Source organism: Loxodonta africana, chromosome 2, assembly GCF_030014295.1.
Source record: "Loxodonta africana isolate mLoxAfr1 chromosome 2, mLoxAfr1.hap2, whole genome shotgun sequence".
NCBI classification, from domain to species: Eukaryota; Metazoa; Chordata; class Mammalia; order Proboscidea; family Elephantidae; genus Loxodonta; species Loxodonta africana.
In genome coordinates, this window is record NC_087343.1 from 176271958 (window position 1) to 176292240 (window position 20283).

General features: G+C 39.8%; 2 protein-coding genes across 3 annotated transcripts in view; one reads left to right on the forward strand and one right to left on the reverse strand.

Moving 5' to 3' along the window:
- The window catches only part of TTC1 (tetratricopeptide repeat domain 1), a 56919-nt gene that overhangs the window by 14198 nt on the left and 22438 nt on the right, over window positions 1-20283 (forward strand). For both annotated transcript variants that reach the window (XM_003404632.3, XM_010592259.3), the window contains exons 3-4: window positions 13418-13478; window positions 19539-19651. In XM_003404632.3, the coding sequence (XP_003404680.1) occupies window positions 13418-13478; window positions 19539-19651 (174 nt within the window). The remainder of the gene's footprint in view (window positions 1-13417; window positions 13479-19538; window positions 19652-20283) is intronic.
- The window catches only part of PWWP2A (PWWP domain containing 2A), a 74495-nt gene continuing 67193 nt past the window's right edge, over window positions 12982-20283 (reverse strand). The window contains exons 4-5 of the mRNA XM_064278959.1: window positions 19692-19789; window positions 12982-13152 (exon numbers count right to left, since the gene is read on the reverse strand). Coding sequence (XP_064135029.1) covers window positions 13128-13152; window positions 19692-19789 — 123 coding nt within the window. The 3' untranslated portion in view covers window positions 12982-13127. The remainder of the gene's footprint in view (window positions 13153-19691; window positions 19790-20283) is intronic.

Below are 20283 nucleotides of genomic sequence, written 5' to 3' on the forward strand. Positions count from 1 at the left end.
TGGAATGAAGAATAGGCATGGTGAGTTTTGAAGGTCAGTAAAGAGATCAGACTGCCTAGCACAGACAATTTGTGTCAGGTAATAATGGGAGGTAAGATTGAGCAGTTTGGAATAGAAGTTTGATGTAAAGAACAACAGACTTTTGAATCTTAATTTCTCACCTGTAAAATGGGTGTTTAAATACTTCCACACCAACGTCTCAGAATTGTCTTGAAAAGCAAATGAGCTAATGTTGTGACAGTAATATTTAAGCTGTGAAGTGCTGTACTTGTGTAGGTTGTGCTGAACTTTGAATACCAAACCAAGAAGTTTGCAGTTCGGTAATATGCAGTTGAAATAAACTCCACTCATCAAGGGTCTTGTCTGGGGTTGTCTTTGGCAAGTTCCTTTGATGATTTATGATGCAGAATAATGTCAGTATTTCTCCCCTGAGTTTTCAGTGACGGGGAGGAAGCAGCTTTCTTGGAGTACTGAGTAACAAGTCCTGTAAAATTTCTTTGGTTTCCATTCCTATGGAAATGTAGTTCAAGAACAGATGTTTCCCTGTGAGGCCTCTCTGAAATGTGTTAAAAGGCACTGTGGAGGCGTGTGAGGGGGCTCCTAACCACATTAGAAGCTTCTCTTCATGGAACGAGCCTGGGAAGATTGGCCCCTGATACCGCTACAGAATGTCAGCACTACCAGCTCATTTATGCATGAACATTTCCGGCACTTAGCGTGCTGAAGCAGGACCTGCGTGCTGTCTATGAAATCTGTCCTTGGGTTCCAGGAACAAACACAGTATGTGTGCCATCCCTTGGAGAAAGAATATATTCAGGCAGGAGAATAGACCCCTGTCTTTGTTCTGGGATCGAGTCAGTCTCTTGGCACAGCTGAGAGAGTGCAGCTCTCTCCTCAAAGTGCTATTTTTAGCTGTTTCCAAGGAGATGTTCAGCATGATATTGATAATTGCATTAATCCTCGATTTATACAGTCTTTGGAGCTGGAAGGAGCAGATCTTTTCCAGTGTTTACTGGTTAATGGGTCACTGGATTGTGATTTATCAGCCAAAAAAATAAAATGTGTTTCTGAGAATAATTGGCCTTGGAAATATGTTTTAGAGCCCTTCTCTTTGCTAGTTCAACTTGTAGTCCCTGCCCCCAATTATGAACCCACTGAGTTTTTATCTGACTGGCTGCTCAGGCTGGGTCTTAGCAGTAATTTCTTGCCAGGTCTAGGCTTTGCCCATTGGGAACTTGATGTTATAAATTTACCTAAGAATGATTTGACTCTTAAAAAAAAAACACGAAATTCAGAAGAGCCTGATCTAACAGTCTGTGTAATTTATCGATGTTCATAGAACATTCCTGATGAGTTCGCGCCACAGAACAGATTATAGATGAAAAAGTAGCTTGAGATTAGAGTTAAAACAGAGGAAATGGAACATCCTTGAAGAATGGACATTAAGTGCTAATAACTTGATGAACTGCCCTTCCGGCATTTCTGATTTTTAAATAACTGTTAACTAGATTTGTTACAGAGTTTTCTTGGCTATTTGGGGAAGTTCTCTACCATGTTGTCATCTTGTTGAGTGGCAGTGCCCCACATCCCTCAATCCATTCCCTGTCAGCCAAGGCATGTGACCTGGGCTGGCTCATTGCATATGTCCAGCCAAGGCTTTGAATCTGGATTGAGTGAAGCAAAGAAAAAGGACTGCTTAGAATTTATTTGCCACCATTGCAGCCCTGTCCTGGCCAGACTCTTTCACCAAAAGATATTTAGCTTTTTCTTCTTGACTTAACAGAGCTCACTTGAAGTCTACCTATATTCTAAGGCTGTTCTTTAAGCCTATGTTGATTCTGTGAACCCCAATGTCTTTCCAATACGTCTCACTTCTCCTTTTTTTTTTTTTTTGGACAGACCCTTTTGCTTACATCCAGAATCCCTGCCAATGCAATAGACAGTATTATAATCCAAGTACCTTCCTCCCAGGTAAACCAAAAACCAAACCCCCAAACCCATTTCCATCAAGTTAATTCCAACTCATATAGGACTCTATAGGACAGAGTAGACCTGCCCCATAGGGCTTCCAAGGCTGTAAATCTTCACAGAAACAGACTGCTGTATCTTTCTCCCAAGGAGTGACTGGTGGGTTCAAACCACCAAACTTTTCATTTAGCAGCACTGAACCACTGCACCACCAGGGCCCCTTTCCTCCTAGGTAGTGCTAGGGAAATACAGCCACATTTTTATATTTGTATCCCTCCCCCATTTTATTTTTTCTGTATACTTTAAGAATAGTCCTTCCTCAAATATGTTATATCTTAAAACAAATTATTACATCTGCTATGTGTCTGGCACATAGCAGAAGCTGCAAAAAATGAGATTCAACGTGCAACTTCCTTTTGATTTTTTTATTGAGATTTGTCAAGTGCTCTGTTTTATCCATAGTAGAATAATAAGACACTTGGAAAGCACTCTGGTTTCATCAGTAGCATATTTACAATATTCTCCAGAGATGTAATTTTATTTTGGTCCCCAATTTTAAGAGTATAAATTGTTTAGGTTCCAAGTTCCTCCCATGTGTGAAATACCTTGCTAACTATGTGTTCTCCCTCTGAAGTTTTTATTTAGTCAGAAGTTTCAAGAATAAAGAAAGATTTGGGGGAGTTATCTGTAAAAAAGCACTGTCAAAAGGTGGCAGGCAGGCAGGCACTTCTGCCAGTTCTGCTTGTGCCAGCCATGTTGATAAGATGTTCATGGCTGAAAGCACACAGGAACTCAGCACGTGTCAGCTTTGCTTTGCAGGATAACATTCACTCTGCCTTTGAGTTGGCCATCTGTGTGAGTTTCTGAAGAATCTAAGAAAAGAAATTTGTGTATCTAGCTTTCCTCAAGTATTCCTGTACTAGTGTGCTAACAGCATAGTGCCCTGACTCTGCAGACTAGGATAATCCTCTATAATGCACTCTCACGACATGGCATGTCTTCTTCATGACAAACCACAGTTGTATGTAAAACAGTATTAAATTACTTATTTTAATAATAGCTGACATTTATCAAGCCCTTACTTGATGGACACTGTATTGGAAGCTTTACATACATTATCATATTAATCCATAAAACAACCCTAAGAAAGAGCCGTGGTGGCACTTGCCTGCTAACCAAAAGGTTGATGGTTCGAACTAACCCACTGGCTCTGTGGCAAAAAGACCTGGCAGTCTGCTTCCATAAGGACAATAGCCTATAAAATAGAAAGCTTTATGGGACAGGTCTGCTCTGTAATGTGGGGGCACTGTGGGTCTAAGTCGACTCAACAGCACCCAACAGCAACAACAAGTGGTACTATTAAAGCTTAATTTTTTAGAAGAAGAGACTAAGGCTTAGAAAGATTCTGGATCTTGTCCAAGGTCATGCAACTAGTAAGTAGTAGAGCCGAAATTTGAATTTACAAGGGTATGCACACCAGTGGGAATGTTCTTTAGTTTCACATTGAGAGAGTAGAAATTGAATGAAACCTGCATTACCCTTCCTTGTAAAAACTAGAAACATAGGAAGTAAAGTACATGCAAAGAAAACCTAGGATTTAGGTATTAAACATTGAGAATACAATTGATGAAAGGATGAAAGTCCATTAAATGGAGGAAAGACAGTCTTTTTAGCAAATGGTGCTGGCAAAACTGATGTCCATCTATTGAAAAAAAAGATGCAGGACCCATACTTCACAGCATACACAAAAACTCAAAATGGATCAATGATCTAAATATAAAACCTAAAAAAAATCACGGAAGAAAAAATAGGGACAATGCTAGGGACCCTAATACATGGCATAAATTTGATACAAGTCATAACAATGCACAAACACCAGAAGTAAACTAGATAACTGGGAGCTCCTGAAAATTAAACACATATGTTCATCAAAAGACTTCACCAAAAGAATAAAAAGAGAACCTACAGACTGGGAAAATTTTTTGGCTACAACATATCTGAACCCATTGCCAATGAGTCGATTCTGACTCATAGTGACCCTATAGGACAGAGTAGAACTGTCCCATAGAGTTTCCAAGGAACGCCTGGTAGATTTGAACTGTCCACCTTTTGGTTAGCAGCTGAACTCTTAACACTACGCCATCAGGGTTTCCCGACGTATCTGACAAGGGTCTAATCTTTAAAATCAATAGAATACTTAACATCTCAATAACAAAAAGACAAATAATCCAGTTAAAAAAATGGGAAAGAATATGAACAGATACTTCACCAAAGAAGACATTCAGGCAGCTAATAGACATGTGAGGAAATGCTTGCGATATTAGCCCATTAAAACAAAAACCAAACCCTTTGCTATCGAGTCGATTCCAACTCATAGTGAACCTATAGAGAAATGCAAATCAAAACTACTATGAAATACCATCCCACCCCAACATTACTGGCATGAATCAAAAAAACAGAAAATAACAAATGTTGGAGAGGTTGTGGGGAGATTGGAACTCTTACGCACTGTTAGTGGGAATGTAAAATGGTACAACCATTAAGGAAAACCATATGGCACCTCCTTAAAAAGCTAGAAATAGAAATACCATACAACCCAGCAATCCCACTCTAGGAATATGTCCTGAAGAAATAAGAGCCATCGCACAGATAGACACATGCACACCCATGTTCACTGCAGCATTATTCAAAATAGCAGAAAGGTGGAAACAACCTAAGTGCTCATCAATAGATGAACGGATAAACAGATTTTGGTACATACACACAATGGAATACTGCACCACAGTAAAGAGCAATGATAAATCCGAGAAGCATCTCACAACATGGATGAATCTGGAGGGTATTACAGTGAGCGAAATAAGTCAATCACAAAAAGGAAAAATATTGTATGAGACCAGTATTATAAAAACTCAAAAAAAGGTTTTGTGAAAATAGCATGGAAAAAAAAAAAAAAAACAGCATGGGGGCACTGTCAGACCGCCTCTAACTTCACAGGGGGGAAGGAGAGTCAAGATCAACAGCCCAAGGCTAATTTCTGTGAGGCAGGGGTCAGGCCTCCTCTCTTCCGTAATCTTCACCAATTCTGACACCAACTGTCCCTCCCATAGCACTCTCTACTGGGTTCGATAGTTCATTGCAGTGGCCACACAGAACTCATAGACCGTATTCACAATTATGGGGTTTGTTAGGGAACTAACAGTTACAATTCAGGCTCAGGAACACTCAAGATACAGCTCTTCCTTCAGGATAGCCTCTTCCTAGCTGTGCCACAGGCACGCCTCTCCCTTGCACTAAGTCTCTGCCCAAAGGCACTCAGCTTTCTCTCTCCATGGGCTGAGAAGCCCACCATGCCATCTCGTGCTGGACTTTGCTTCCTTGGTGGTGGGCTCCTTCTCTCTGCTCTGGAATTGGCTCTCTTAAAGCAAAACTGACCAGTCCCTTTGGCAAGCCACAGTTACCCTGGGTGGGAGTTACAAGACCATGGCTAGACAGCCCAGACACAGGAATAATTAACCATACTGCAGGTTTATACACAGAAAAAAGCAATCTTTGATGGTTACAAGGGAGGGAAAGATGGGGAGTGGAAATCACTAACTAGATAGTAGACAAGTGTTACAGCTTTAGTGAATGGAAAGTACACATGATATAGGGGAAGCCAGCACAATTTGACCAAGGCAAAGTCGTAGAAGCTTCCTAGACACATCCAAACACCTTGAGGGACTGAACTGCTGGGACTGAGGGCTAGCGACCAAGGTCTTGGGGGACCTCTAGATCAACTGGCAATAACATAGTTCATAAAGAAAATATTCTACATCCTTTGGTGAGTAGTGTCTAGGGTCTTAAAAGCTTGCAAGCGGCCATCTAAAATACATCTACTGGTCCCATCACGTTCGGAGCAAAGGAGAATGAAAAAAATCAAAGATGAAAGGAAAATATCAGTCCAAAGGACCAATGGACCCCATGAACCATAGCCTCCACCAACCTGAGCCCAGAAGAACTAAATGGTGCCCAGCTACCACCACCAACCACTCTGACAGGGATTACAGTAGAGGGTTCCAGACAGAGTGGGAGAAAAATGTAGTACAAAATTCAAATTCACACACACACAAAAAGACCAGATTTACTGGTCTGGCAGAGAGTGGAGGAACCTTTGTGACTCTGGCTCCCAGACACCCTGCTAACTCAGAACTGAAGCCTCTCCCGAAGTCCATCTTTCAGCCAAAGATTAGACCTATAAAACAAAGAACAACACATGTGAGGAAAGTGCTTCTTAGTTCAGTCAAGTATACAAGACCAAATGGGCAACACCTGCCCAAAAGCAAAGAGGCGAAGACAGGAAGGGACATGAAACCTAGATGAATGGATGCAGGGAACCGGTGGTATAAAGGGAAAGTAGGGGGGTGCTGACATGTCGCAGGTATTGCAATCAGTGTCACAAAACAGTTTGTGTATAAATTTTTTTTTGTTTGTTTTTTTTTTTTACTACTTTTATTAAGCTTCAAGTGAATGTTTACAAATCCAATCAGTCTGTCACATACAAGTTTGCATACATCTCACTCCCTACTCCCACTTGCTTTCCCCCTCTTGAGTCAGCCCTTTCAGTCTCTCCTTTCTTGACAATTTTGCCGGCTTCCCTCTCTCTCTATCCTCCCATCCCCCCTCCAGACAAGAGTTGCCAACGCAATCTCGAGTGTCCACCTGATATAATTAGCTCACTCTTCATCAGCGTCTCTCTCCCACCCGCTGACCAGTCCCTTTCATTTCTGATGAGTTGTCTTCGGGGATGGTTCCTGTCCTGTGTCAACTGAAGGTCTGGGGAGCATGGCCACCGGGATTCCTCCAGTCTCAGTCAGACCATTAAGTTTGGTGTTTTTATGAGAATTTGGGGTCTGTATCCCACTGATCTCCTGCTCCCTCAGGGGTCCTCTGCTGTGCTCCCTGTCAGGGCAGTCATCGATTGTGGCCGGGCACCAACTAGTTCTTCTGGTCTCAGGATGATGTAGGTCTCTGGTTCATGTGGCCCTTTCTGTCTCTTGGGCTCTTAGTTGTCGTGTGGCCTTGGCGTTCTTCATTTTCCTTTGCTCCAGGTGGGTTGAGACCAATTGCTGCATCTTAGATGGCCGCTTGTTAGCATTTAAGACTCCAGACGCCACATTTCAAAGTGGGATGCAGAATGATTTCATAATAGAATTATTTTGCCAATTGACTTAGAAGTCCTCGCAAACCATGTTCCCCAGACCCCCGCACTTGCTCCGCTGACCTTTGAAGCATTCATTTTATCCCGGAAACTTCTTTGCTTTTGGTCCAGTCCAATTGAGCTGACCTTCCATGTATTGAGTGTTGTCTTTCCTTTCACCTAAAGCAGTTCTTATCTACTGATTAATCAATAAAAAACCCTCTCCCACCCTCCCTGCCTCCCCCCCTCGTAACCACAAAAGTATGTGTTCTTCTCAGGTTTACTATTTCTCGAGATCTTATAATGGTGGTCTTATACAGTATTTGTCCTTTTGCGTCTGACTCCTTTCGCTCAGCATAATGCCTTCCAGGTTCCTCCATGTTATGAAATGTTTCAGAGATTCGTCACTGTTCTTTGTCGATGCGTAGTATTCCATTGTGTGAATATACCACAATTTATTTACCCATTCATCCGTTGATGGACACCTTGGTTGCTTCCAACTTTTTGCTCTTGTAAACAGAGCTGCAATAAACATGGGTGTGCATGTATCTGTTTGTATGAAGGCTCTTGTATCTCTAGGGTATATTCCTAGGAGTGGGATTTCTGGGTTGTATGGTAGTTCTATTTCTAACTGTTTAAGATAACGCCAGATAGATTTCCAAAGTGGTTGTACCATTTTACATTCCCACCAGCAGTGTATGAGAGTTCCAATCTCTCCGCAGCCTCTCCAACCTTTATTATTTTGTGTTTTTTGGATTAATGCCAGCCTTGCTGGTGTGAGATGGAATCTCATCGTTGTTTTAATTTGCATTTCTCTAATGGCTAATGATCGAGAGCATTTTCTCATGTATCTGTTGGCTGCCTGAATATCTTCTTTAGTGAAATGTGTGTTCATATCCTTTGCCCACTTCTTGATTGGGTTGTTTGTCTTTTTGTGGTTGAGTTTTGACAGAATCATGTAGATTTTAGAGATCAGGCGCTGGTCGGAGATGTCATAGCTGAAAATTCTTTCCCAGTCTGTAGGTGGTCTATTTACTCTTTTGGAGAAGTCTTTAGATGAGCATAGGTGTTTGATTTTTAGGAGCTCCCAGTTATCGGGTTTCTCTTCATCATTTTTGGTAATGTTTTGTATTCTGTTTATGCCTTGTATTAGGGCTCCTAGGGTTGTCCCAATTTTTTCTTCCATGATCTTTATCGTTTTAGTCTTTATGTTTAGGTCTTTGACCCACTTGGAGTTAGTTTTTGTGCATGGTGTGAGGTATGGGTCCTGTTTCATTTTTTTGCAAATGGATATCCAGTTATGTGCCAGCACCATTTGTTAAAAAGGCTATCTTTTCCCCAGTTAATTGACACTGGTCCTTTGTCAAATATCAGCTGCTCATACGTGGATGGATCTATGTCTGGGTTCTCAGTTCTGTTCCGTTGGTCTATGTGTCTGTTGTTGTACCAATACCAGGCTGTTTTGACTACTGTGGCTGTATAATAGGTTCTGAAGTCAGGTAAGGTGAGGCCTCCCACTTTCTTCTTCTTTTTCAGTAGTGCTTTGCTTATCCGGGGCTTCTTTCCCTTCCATATGAAATTGGTGATTTGTTTCTCTATCCCCTTAAAATATGACATTGGAATTTGGATTGGAAGTGCGTTAAATGTATAGATGGCTTTTGGTAGAATAGACATTTTTACTATGTTAAGTCTTCCTATCCATGAGCAGGGTATGTTTTTCCACTTAAGTATGTCCTTTTGAATTTCTTGTAGTAGAGCTTTGTAGTTTTCTTTGTATAGGTCTTTTACATCCTTGGTAAGATTTATTCCTAAGTATCTTATCTTCTTGGGGGCTACTGTGAATGGTATTGATTTGGTTATTTCCTCTTCGGTGTTCTTTTTGTTGATGTAGAGGAATCCAAGTGATTTTTGTATGTTTATTTTATAACCTGAGACTCTGCCAAACTCTTCTATTAGTTTCGGTAGTTTTCTGGAGGATTCCTTAGGGTTTTCTGTGTATATAATCATGTCATCTGCAAATAGTGATAACTTTACTTCTTCCTTGCCAATCCGGATACCTTTTATTTCTTTGTCTAGCCTAATTGCCCTGGCTAAGACTTCCAACACGATGTTGAATAAGAGCGGTGATAAAGGGCATCCTTGTCTGGTTCCCGTTCTCAAGGGAAATGCTTTCAGGTTCTCTCCATTTAGAGTAATATTGGCTGTTGGCTTTGCATAGATGCCCTTTATTATGTTGAGGAATTTTCCTTCAATTCCTATTTTGGTAAGAGTTTTTATCATAAATGGGTGTTGGACTTTGTCAAATGCCTTTTCTGCATCAATTGATAAGATCATGTGGCTTTTGTCTTTTGTTTTATTTATGTGATGGATTACATTAATGGTTTTTCTGATATTAAACCAGCCTTGCATACCTGGTATAAATCCCACTTGATCAGGGTGAATTATTTTTTTGATGTGTTGTTGGATTCTATTGGCTAGAATTTTGTTGAGGATTTTTGCATCAATGTTCATGAGGGATATAGGTCTATAATTTTCTTTTTTTGTAATGTCTTTACTTGGTTTTGGTATCAGGGAGATGGTGGCTTCATAGAATGAGTTGGGTAGTATTCCGTCATTTTCTATGCTTTGGAATACCTTTAGTAGTAGTGGTGTTAACTCTTCTCTGAACGTTTGGTAGAACTCTGCAGTGAAGCCGTCCGGGCCAGGGCTTTTTTTTGTTGGGAGTTTTTTGATTACCGTTTCAATCTCTTTTTTTGTTATGGGTCTATTTAGTTGTTCTACCTCTGAATGTGTTAGTTTAGGTAGGTAGTGTTTTTCCAGGAATTCATCCATTTCTTCTAGGTTTTCAAATTTGTTAGAGTACAATTTTTCATAATAATCTGAAATGATTCTTTTAATTTCATTTGGTTCTGTTGTGATGTGGTCCTTCTCATTTCTTATTCGGGTTATTTGTTTCCTTTCCTGTATTTCTTTAGTCAGTCTAGCCAATGGTTTATCAATTTTGTTAATTTTTTCAAAGAAACAGCTTTTGGCTTTGTTAATTCTTTCAATTGTTTTTCTGTTCTCTAATTCATTTAGTTCAGCTCTAATTTTTATTATTTGTTTTCTTCTGGTGCCTGATGGATTCTTTTGTTGCTCAGTTTCTATTTGTTCAAGTTGTAGGGACAGTTCTCTGATTTTGGCTCTTTCTTCTTTTTGTATGTGTGCATTTATTGATATAAATTGGCCTCTGAGCACTGCTTTTGCTGTGTCCCAGAGGTTTTGATAGGAAGTATTTTCATTCTCATTGCTTTCTATGAATTTCCTTATTCCCTCCTTAATGTCTTCTATAACCCAGTCTTTTTTCAGAAGGGTGTTGTTCATTTTCCAAGTATTTGATTTCTTTTCCCTAGTTTTTCTGTTATTGATCTCTAGTTTTATTGCCTTGTGGTCTGAGAAGATGCTTTGTAATATTTCGATGTTTTGGACTCTGCAAAGGTTTGTTTTATGACCTAATATGTGGTCTATTCTAGAGAATGTTCCATGTGCGCTAGAAAAAAAAGTATATTTTGCAGCAGTTGGGTGGAGAGTTCTGTATAAGTCAATGAGGTCAAGTTGGTTGATTGTTGTAATTAGATCTTCCGTGTCTCTGTTGAGCTGCTTACTGGATGTCCTGTCCTTCTCCGAAAGTGGTGTGTTGAAGTCTCCTACTATAATTGTGGAGGTATCTATCTCGCTTTTCAATTCTGTTAAAATTTGATTTATGTATCTTGCAGCCCTGTCATTGGGTGCATAAATATTTAATATGGTTATGTCTTCCTGATCAATTGTCCCTTTTATCATTATATAGTGTCCTTCTTTATCCTTTGTGGTGGATTTAAGTCTAAAGTCTATTTTGTCAGAAATTAATATTGCTACTCCTCTTCTTTTTTGCTTATTGTTTGCTTGATATACTTTTTTCCATCCTTTGAGTTTTAGTTTGTTTGTGTCTCTAAGTCTAAGGTGTGTCTCTTGTAGGCAGCATATAGATGGATCGTGTTTCTTTATCCAGTCTGTGACTCTCTGTCTCTTTATTGGTGCATTTAGTCCATTTACGTTCAGGGTAATTATAGATAAATAAGTTTTTAGTGCTGTCATTTTGATGCCTTTTTATGTGTGTTGTTGACAATTTCATTTTTCCACATACTTTTTTTGTGCTGAGGCGTTTTTCTTAGTAAATTGTGAGATCCTCATTTTCATAGTGCTTGACTTTATGTTAGTTGAGTCGTTAACGTTTTTCTTGGTTTTTATCTTGAGTTATAGAGTTGTTATACCTTTGTGTGGTTACCTTATTATTTATCCCTATTTTTCTAAGTAAAAACCTAACTTGTATTGTTCTATATCGCCTTGTATCACTCTCCATATGGCAGTTCAATGCCTCCTGTATTTCGTCCCTCTTTTTGATTATTGTGATCTTTTACCTATTGACTTCCATGATTCCCTGTTATGTGTATTTTTTTTTTTAATTAATCTTAATTTGTTTTTGTGATTTCCCTATTTGAGTTGATATCAGGACATCTGTTTTGTGACCTTGTGCTGTGCTGATATCTGATATTATTGGTTCTCTGACCAAACAATATCCTTTAGTATTTCTTGTAGCTTTGGTTTGGTTTTTGCAAATTCTCTAAACTTGTGTTTGTCTGTAAATATCTTAATTTCGCCTTCATATTTCAGAGAGAGTTTTGCTGGATATATGATCCTTGGCTGGCAGTTTTTCTCCTTCAGTGTTCTGTATATGTCGTCCCATTCCCTTCTTGCCTGCATGGTTTCTGCTGAGTAGTCAGAACATATTCTTACTGATTCTCCCTTGAAGGAAACCTTTCTTTTCTCCCTGGCTGCTTTTAAAATTTTCTGTTTATCTTTGGTTTTGGTGAGTTTGATGATAATATGTCTTGGTGTTTTTCTTTTTGGATCAATCTTAAATGGGGTTCGATGAGCATCTTGGATAGATATCCTTTCGTCTTTCATGATGTCAGGGAAGTTTTGTGTCAGGAGTTCTTCAACTATTTTCTCTGTGTTTTCTGTCCCCCCTCCCTGTTCTGGGACTCCAATCACCCGCAGGTTATCCTTCTTGATAGAGTCCCACATAATTCTTAGGGTTTCTTCATTTTTTTTAATTCTTTTATCTGATTTTTTTTCAGCTGTGTTGGTGTTGATTCCCTGGTCCTCCAGATGTCCCAGTCTGCATTCTAATTGCTCGAGTCTGCTCCTCTGACTTCCTAGTGCGTTGTCTAATTCTGTTATTTTATTGTTAATCTTTTGGATTTCTACATGTTGTCTCTCTATGGATTCTTGCAACTTATTAATTTTTCCAGTATGTTCTTGAATAATCTTTTTGAGTTCTTCAACAGTTTTATCAGTGTGTTCCTTGGCTTTTTCTGCAGTTATCCTAATTTCATTTGTGATATCATTAAGCATTCTGTAAATTAGTATTTTATATTCTGTATCTGATAATTCCAAGATTGTATCTTCATTTGGGAAAGATTTTGATTCTTTTGTTTGGGGGGTTGGAGAAGCTGTCATGGTCTGCTTCTTTAAGTGGTTTGATATGGATTGTTGTCTCCAAGCCATCACTGGGAAACTAGTTTTTCCAGAAAATCCGCTGCGTCCAGTCCAAATCCCTGCGGGACGGTTCCCCGGCTCGGACGCTGCTCTTTCTGCTCCAAGACCAGTCACTGCCTCCCGGGGACTTCTCCTACCGGCTGCGTCCCACGCCGCCCGTGGAACCGGCTGGTCCCCCTCCCGGGGTTAGTTCAGGGGGGTGGAGCCGCTCTCTGTGCTTGTGCCGTACCTGAGTGGTATGCTGGCTCCAGGCTCTGGAAACAATCGCTGCTTCCCCGTATTAGTTCGTTCTCCGTCTCTAAATCTGTGTTTGTTGTTCAGGGTTCGTAGATTGTTATGTATGTGATCGATTCACTTGTTTTTCCGTGTCTTTGTTGTAAGAGGGATCCGAGGTAGCGTCTGCCTAGTCCTCCATCTTGGCTCCGCCCCTGTGTATAAATTTTTGAATGAGAAACTAATTTGTGCTGTACACTTAAAACACAATTAAAAAAAAAGATACAACTGATGGATGATTAGCCAGGTGGTCGTGTGTTTTTCAGTATATCTGTTTGAGATATAGGTAAAACTGACCTAGTTCTTAGAAGTCAAGCTACTGCCTATTTAATAGTCTTATATATAATGAAAACTGACCCATTTTGTTGTTGTTGTTCACTTATATTATGAGAAATTATGTAATTCTCTGATCTCTTTCAGAAAAGAAGAGAAGAGAGCACTCAGCTAAAGGAAGAGGGAAATGAACAGTTTAAGAAAGGAGGTGAGATCATTGTTTGAGCACTGATGGCTGATCATCTTGACTTCTCATTCTTTTTTAGATTCTGTAAAGAGGCACCAAAGAACATTTGGCAACAGCCAGCAAACTTAAACTGCTCACAACTCATTGTTGCTTCCCAGAACCTTGGAATTTGATTTTTACTAGGTCCAAAATGATTTCAGCTGACATTAATCAGTTACCAGGTATCTCTTATTACAGGCATCGTTTTTCTTCACTGTACACTATTGTTGTTATTGTTAGGTACCATTAAGTTGATTCCAACTCATAGTAATCCTGTGCAGAATAGAACGAAACACTGTCCAATCCTGTACCATTCTCACAATCATTGCTGTGTTTGAGCCCATTGTGGCAGCCACTGTGTCAGCCTGTCTCATTGAGGGTCTTCCTCTTTTTCACTGACTCTCTACTTTAGCAAGCATGATGCCCTTCTCCAGGGACTGGTCCCTGCTGATAACGTATCCCAGGTACAGGACACAACGTCTCTCCATCCTTGCTTCTAAGGAGCATTCTGGTTATACATCTTCCAAGACAGATTTGTTTATTCTTCTGGCAGTCTGTGGTATATTCCTCATTCTTCACCAACACTGTAATTCAAAGGCATCACTTCTTATTCATTATCCGACTTTGCCATACATATGAGGCGATTGAAAATACCATGGTCAGGTGCACCTTAGTCCTTAAGGTGATATCTTTGCTTTTTACCACGTCTCACCACATATCTGTTGCTTTATCATACTGTGGTGGCTTACATGTTACTGTGATACTGGAAGCTTTGCCACTAGTATTTCAAATACTAGCAGGGTCACCCTTAGTGGACAGGTTTCAATGGAGCTTCCAGACTACGACTGCCAGAAAGAAGAACCTGGCAGTCTACCTCTGAAAAAATTGGCCAGTGAAACCCTTATGAATAGCAGCGGAACATTGTCTGATGCAGTGCTGGAAGATGAGCCCACCAGATTGGAGGACACTTAAAATATGACTGAGGAAGAGCTGCCTCCTAAAAGTGGAAAAAAAAATGCATTGCTATCCAGTTGATTCTGACTCATAGCATCCCCACAGGACACAGTGGAACTGCCCCATAGAGTTTCCAGGGAGTGACTGGTGGATTCAGACTGCTGACCTTTTGTTTAGCAGCCGAACACTTAATCACTGCGCCACCAGGGCTCCCCTCAAGGTAGAGTTGACCTTAATGACGTGGATGGAATAAAGCTTTTGGAACCTTCATTTGCTGATCTGGCACAACTCAAAATGCGAAGGAACAGCTGCAGACATCCATTAATAATTGGAATGTGGAACATATGAAGTATGAATCTAGAAAAATTGTGAGTCGTCACAAATGAACTAGAACACATAAAGATCTATATCCTAGGCTTTAGTGAGCTGAGATGAGCTGATATTGGCCATTTTGAATCAGATGTTCATATGGTCTACTTTGCCAGCAATGACAAATTGAGGAGGAATGGTGTCACATTCATCATCAAAAAGAACATTTCAAGATGTATTCTGAAGTACTGTGCTGTCAGCAATAGGATAATCTTCATAAGCCTACAAGGAAGACGAGTTAATATGACTATTATTCAAATTTACACACCAACCACTAATGCCGAAAATGAGGAAATTGGAGATTTTTACCAACTTCTGCAGTCTGAAATTGATCAAACATGCAATCAAGATGCATTGATAATTACTGGTGATTGGAATGCAAAAGTTGGAAATGAAGAAGAAGGATCAGTAGTTGGAAAATATGGCACTGGTGATAAAAACTCCAGAGATGGCATGATAGAATTTGGCAAGACCAATGACTTCTTCCTTGCAAATACCTTTTTTCAACAACATAAACAGCAGCTGTTCACATCAACCTCAGCAGATAGAAAACACGGGAATCAGATTGACTATATCTGCAGAAAGAGACAATGGAAAAGCTTAATATCAGCAGTCAGAACAAGCCCAGGGATTGACTACGGAACAGACCATCAATTGCTCATATGCATGTTCAAGTTGAAGCTGAAGAAAATTAGAACAAGACCATAAACGCCAAAATACTACCTTCAGTATATCCCACCTGAATTTAGAGACCATCTCAAGAATAGATTTGGTGTATTGAACACTAATGACTGAAAACCAGACAAGTTATGGGAGACATCAAGGTCATCATACATGAAGAAAGCAAGAGACCATTAAAAAGAAAGAAAAGACTGAAATGGATGTCAGAAGAGACTGAAACTTCTCTTGAATGGAAGAAATGATGACATAAAAGAGCTGAACAGAAGATTTCAAAGGACAGATTGAGAAGACAAAGTATAATGACATGTGCAAAGACCTGGAGTTAGAAAACAAAAAGAGAAGAACATCCTTGGCATTTCTAAAGCTGAAAGAACTGAAGAAAACATTCAAGCCTTGAGTTGCGATACTGAAGGATGCTATGGGCAAAATATTGAATGACGCAGGAAGCATCAAAAGAAGATGGAATACAGAGTCACTGCACCAAAAAGAATTGGTCCGTGTTCACCTGTTTCAGGAGGTAGCATATGATCAAGAACTGATGGTACTGAAGGAAGAAATCCAAGCTGCACTGAAGGCATTGGCGAAAAACAAGGCTCCAGGAATTGACAGAATACCTATTTGGGTGTTTCACCAAATGGATGCAGCACTGGAGGTGCTCACATGTCTCTATGCCAAGAAATTTAGAATACAGCTACCTGGCCAACCGACTGGAAGAGATCTGAATTTGCACCCATTCCAAAGAAAGGTGATCCAACATAATGCAGATTATCGGACAATATCATTAATATTACACACAAGTAAATTTTGCTGAAGCTCATTCAGAAGCCATTGTTGCAGCAGTACATCAACAGGGAACTGCCAGAAATTCGAGCCGGATTTAGAAGACGACGTGAAACAAAGGATATCATTGCTGATGTCAGATGGATCGTGGCTCTAAGCAGAGAGTGCCAGGGAGGTGTTTACCTGTGTTTTATTGACTGTGCAAAGCCATTTGACTGTGTGGATCATAACAAATTGTGGATAACATTGTGAAGAATGGAAATTTCAGAACACTTAATTGAGCTCACACGAAACCTGTGCATAGACCCAAGAGGCAGTTGCTCAAACAGAGCAAGGGAATACTGCATGATTTAAAATCAAGAAAGATGTGCACAGGATTGCATCCTTTTAGCATAGTTATTCTCTCTGTATGCTGAGCAAATTAGTCTGAGAAGCTGGACTATATGAAGAAGAATGTGGCACCGGGATTGGTGGAAGACTCATTAACAACCTGTGATATGCAGATGACACAACCTTTTTTGCTGAAATTGAAGAGGATTTGGAGCACTTACTGATGATCAAAGACCACAGCCTTCAGTATGGATTACACCTTAACAGAAAACAGAAATTCTCACAACTGAATCAGTAAGCAGCATCATGATGAGCAATACCGAAGTTGTCAAGGATTCCATTTTACTTGGATCCACAGTCAACACCTGCAGAAGCCACAGTCAAGAAGTCAAACAACATATTTCATTGGGCAAATCTGCTGTATAAGACCTCTTTAGAGTGTTGAAAAGCAGAGGTGTCACTTTGAGGACTAAAGTGCGCCTGACCCAAGCCATGATATTTTCAGTTGCCTCATATGCATGTGAGAACTGGACAGTGAATAAGGAAGATTGAAGAAGAATTGATGCCTTTGAATTATGGTGCTGTCAGAAGAACAAACAAGTCTGTCTTGGAAGAAGTACAGTCAGAGTGCTCCTTGGAATTGAGAATGATGAGACTTCGTCTCCCTTACTTCAGACATGTGATCAGGAGAGACGACTTCCTGGAGAAGGACATCATGCTTAGTAAAATAGAGGGTCATCGAAAAAGAGGAAAACCTCAACGAGATGGATTGACACAGTGGCTGCATAAATGGTCTCAAACACAACAACAATTGTAAGGATGGCACAGGACCAGGTACTGTTTCATTCTGTTGTACCTAGGGTCGCTATGAGTCAGAACTGACTTGACAGCACCTAACAACAAATGTTTACGGTAGGTTTGCCCAATGCAATATGTTTCTTGATTTCTTGACTGCTGCTTCCATAGGTATTTATTATGGATCCAAGTAAAATGAAATCCTTGACAACTTCAGTCTTTTCTCCGTTTATCACGAAGTTGTTTATTGGTCCAATGTGAGGATTTTTGTTTTCCTTATGTTGAGGTGTAATCTATACTGAAGGCTGTAGCCTTTGATCTTCATCAGTAAGTGCTTTAAGTCCCCTTTGCTTTCGGAAAACAAGGCTTTGACATCTGCGTATCATAGGCTGTTAATGAGTCTTCCTCCAATCCTGATGTCACGTTCTTCATATGGTCCGGCTTCTTGGATTGAATAAGGATGGTGAAAGGATACCACCATTCGTCTGCCAGTTTGTCCTATTGTGGTGGCTTGTGTGTTGATGTGATGCTGAAAGCTATGCCACTGGTATTTCAAATACCAGCAGAGTCACCCATTGTGAACAGGTTTCAGCAAAGCTTCTAGACTAAGGTAGACTAGGAAGAAGGACCTGACCATTTACTTAAAAAAACTGGCCTGTGAACAGCAGCAGAATATTGTCTAATACAGTGCCGGAATAGAGTCCCTCAGGTTCGAAGGCACTCAGGATATGACTGGGGAAGAGCTGCCTCCACAAAATAGAACCTGTTGCCGTCGAGTTAATTCTGACTTACAGCGACCCTATAGGACAGAGTGGAACTGCCCCATAAGGTTTCCAAGGAGCAGCTGGTGGATTTGAACTGCTGACCTGTTGGTTAGCAGCCACTGCTCTTAACCAGTGTACCACCAGGGCTCCATAAAAGTAGGGCTGACCTTAATGGGCTGGATGGAGTAAAGCTTTTGGGACCCCTCATAATCCGTTAATCCAGAAATTGGGAGTGGGGGGCACTTTGCAGTGAGACACTTCAGCTGTTGCTTTGGAAAACTCTTACCTTTAATGTTAAAAGGCTATTCGCTGTGTTGCTATACAACAGGATTCCTATCCTCACTTTTTCCAGTGCTCTAAAAACAGGCCTAACCCTTCCAGCATGGCCTAGAGAAGTATTTTGCTTGTACTTAGGTTCCTTTCTCATGTGCTTTTTTCTTTGGATGCATTCAATTAACAGATGATTTTCGTGTCCCTCTGCATGTCATATATTTGCTTAGGAATAAGTTGGTTTCACTCTGATAATTTGGGGAAACTATTTGATCATAAAAAAGCTTTCTGTCACCTTTCAAAGTGTATATGCTTTAGAAATGTTAACATTTTCCCCTAGTTATTTCTATGTATTTAAATATTTTGCTTATCTCATTTAGTAATCATCACTTCTTTTTTTCATAATAGAATTGATTCTAATTTTTAAAGTATATCCCTTTGAATTTTAGTGTTAAGTATTCTAAACCTGAAAAGGAGTAGATAGGCAATTCTCTCTTAGTACTCTGACCATAATTCTGTGTGTAGCAAAGAATATATGAATTTATTACCTTTTTTTTTCTTTTAGAGTCTTTTATCAAATACTGATTTTTATATTGTTGTCCATGAAATGTCTCTGCAAACATTTTATGGATACGGTTTAGTTTTTAACCAGATTGACTGTATGGCAGCACAGCATCTTTAATGAAAACATGTATGTCAATTTTTTTCTTTATCCAAGACGATGACTCTAATACTTTAATCCTTCTTCTGTCCAGTTCCCTAACCCCTATCAGATCTCCTTACTGAATTGGTAAGCCAAATGAAAGCTGAACATACAGGGCATTATATAGGAATCTTGAACATCGAGGGTTCTTCACTTACAATGTGTTCTAAATACAGTTCACGAAGGAAGCCTCATTAGATTGTCACAAGCAAGGACTGTTTCTTTAAAGAGAGAGAGAAAGGAAAAATGATTTTTACTGCCCAAGATGTGATACACTATGACTGTCTTTTTATTTGAAACCTTTGTCCTGTAACTGGAAAGCTATGCATTTTCAGATCCTATAGGTTATCAGGAATAAAATTGTAATGACCTCTTTTTTTTCCTTGTAATCCTCAGATTATATAGAAGCTGAAAGTTCTTATAGTCGAGCCCTTCAAACGTGCCCATCCTCCTTCCAAAAAGATAGGTCTATTCTGTTTTCAAATAGAGCTGCCGCAAGGATGAAACAGGTATGTACTTTTGACCTTGTAAGAGAGAGAATGGACTTACAGTGTTTTCATAGGGTAACTTCTCTTCAGAAACAAGCTTAGGGACTCAAAGCCACCGCCTCCGTTTTCCTGCCTATACATTCTGTTGGTGTGAAGAGCCTGGGGACAACAGAAGAATGTTTTGAAGAACTTGAGCCAGATTACTGTTAACATTCCCCATTAAAATAGCTGAGTGAATACTTTCATGGAAGGAAGACTGACAAATTTTCCACTAAACTAGGGCAGGTTAATGAAACAAAGACCCAAGTGGTGCATGTCCTAGAATAGCTACAGCTGCTTATTTTAGGCCTTTGAAATTCTAGGTAAAGACTCAGACAGAGGGAAACACTGATTAAAACTCTGAACTTAAAGATTTATATTTCTAAGATTGTGATTTTTATTTTGAAAGAATGGGCACTGGGAGAAATGCCCAACAGCTAGGATGAGAAGTGCCTTATATAATGCAAAATAAGTGTCATGAAAAATTCAAAAGCATTTTCTGTTTCCAAAGGATTGACAGCCTGGTATAACAGGTTGAGTTTAGAATAAGTGAGAGTACAAATATATTTGTTTTAGACTGTGTTAGTATTAAGATTAAATTTCATGCTTATTTG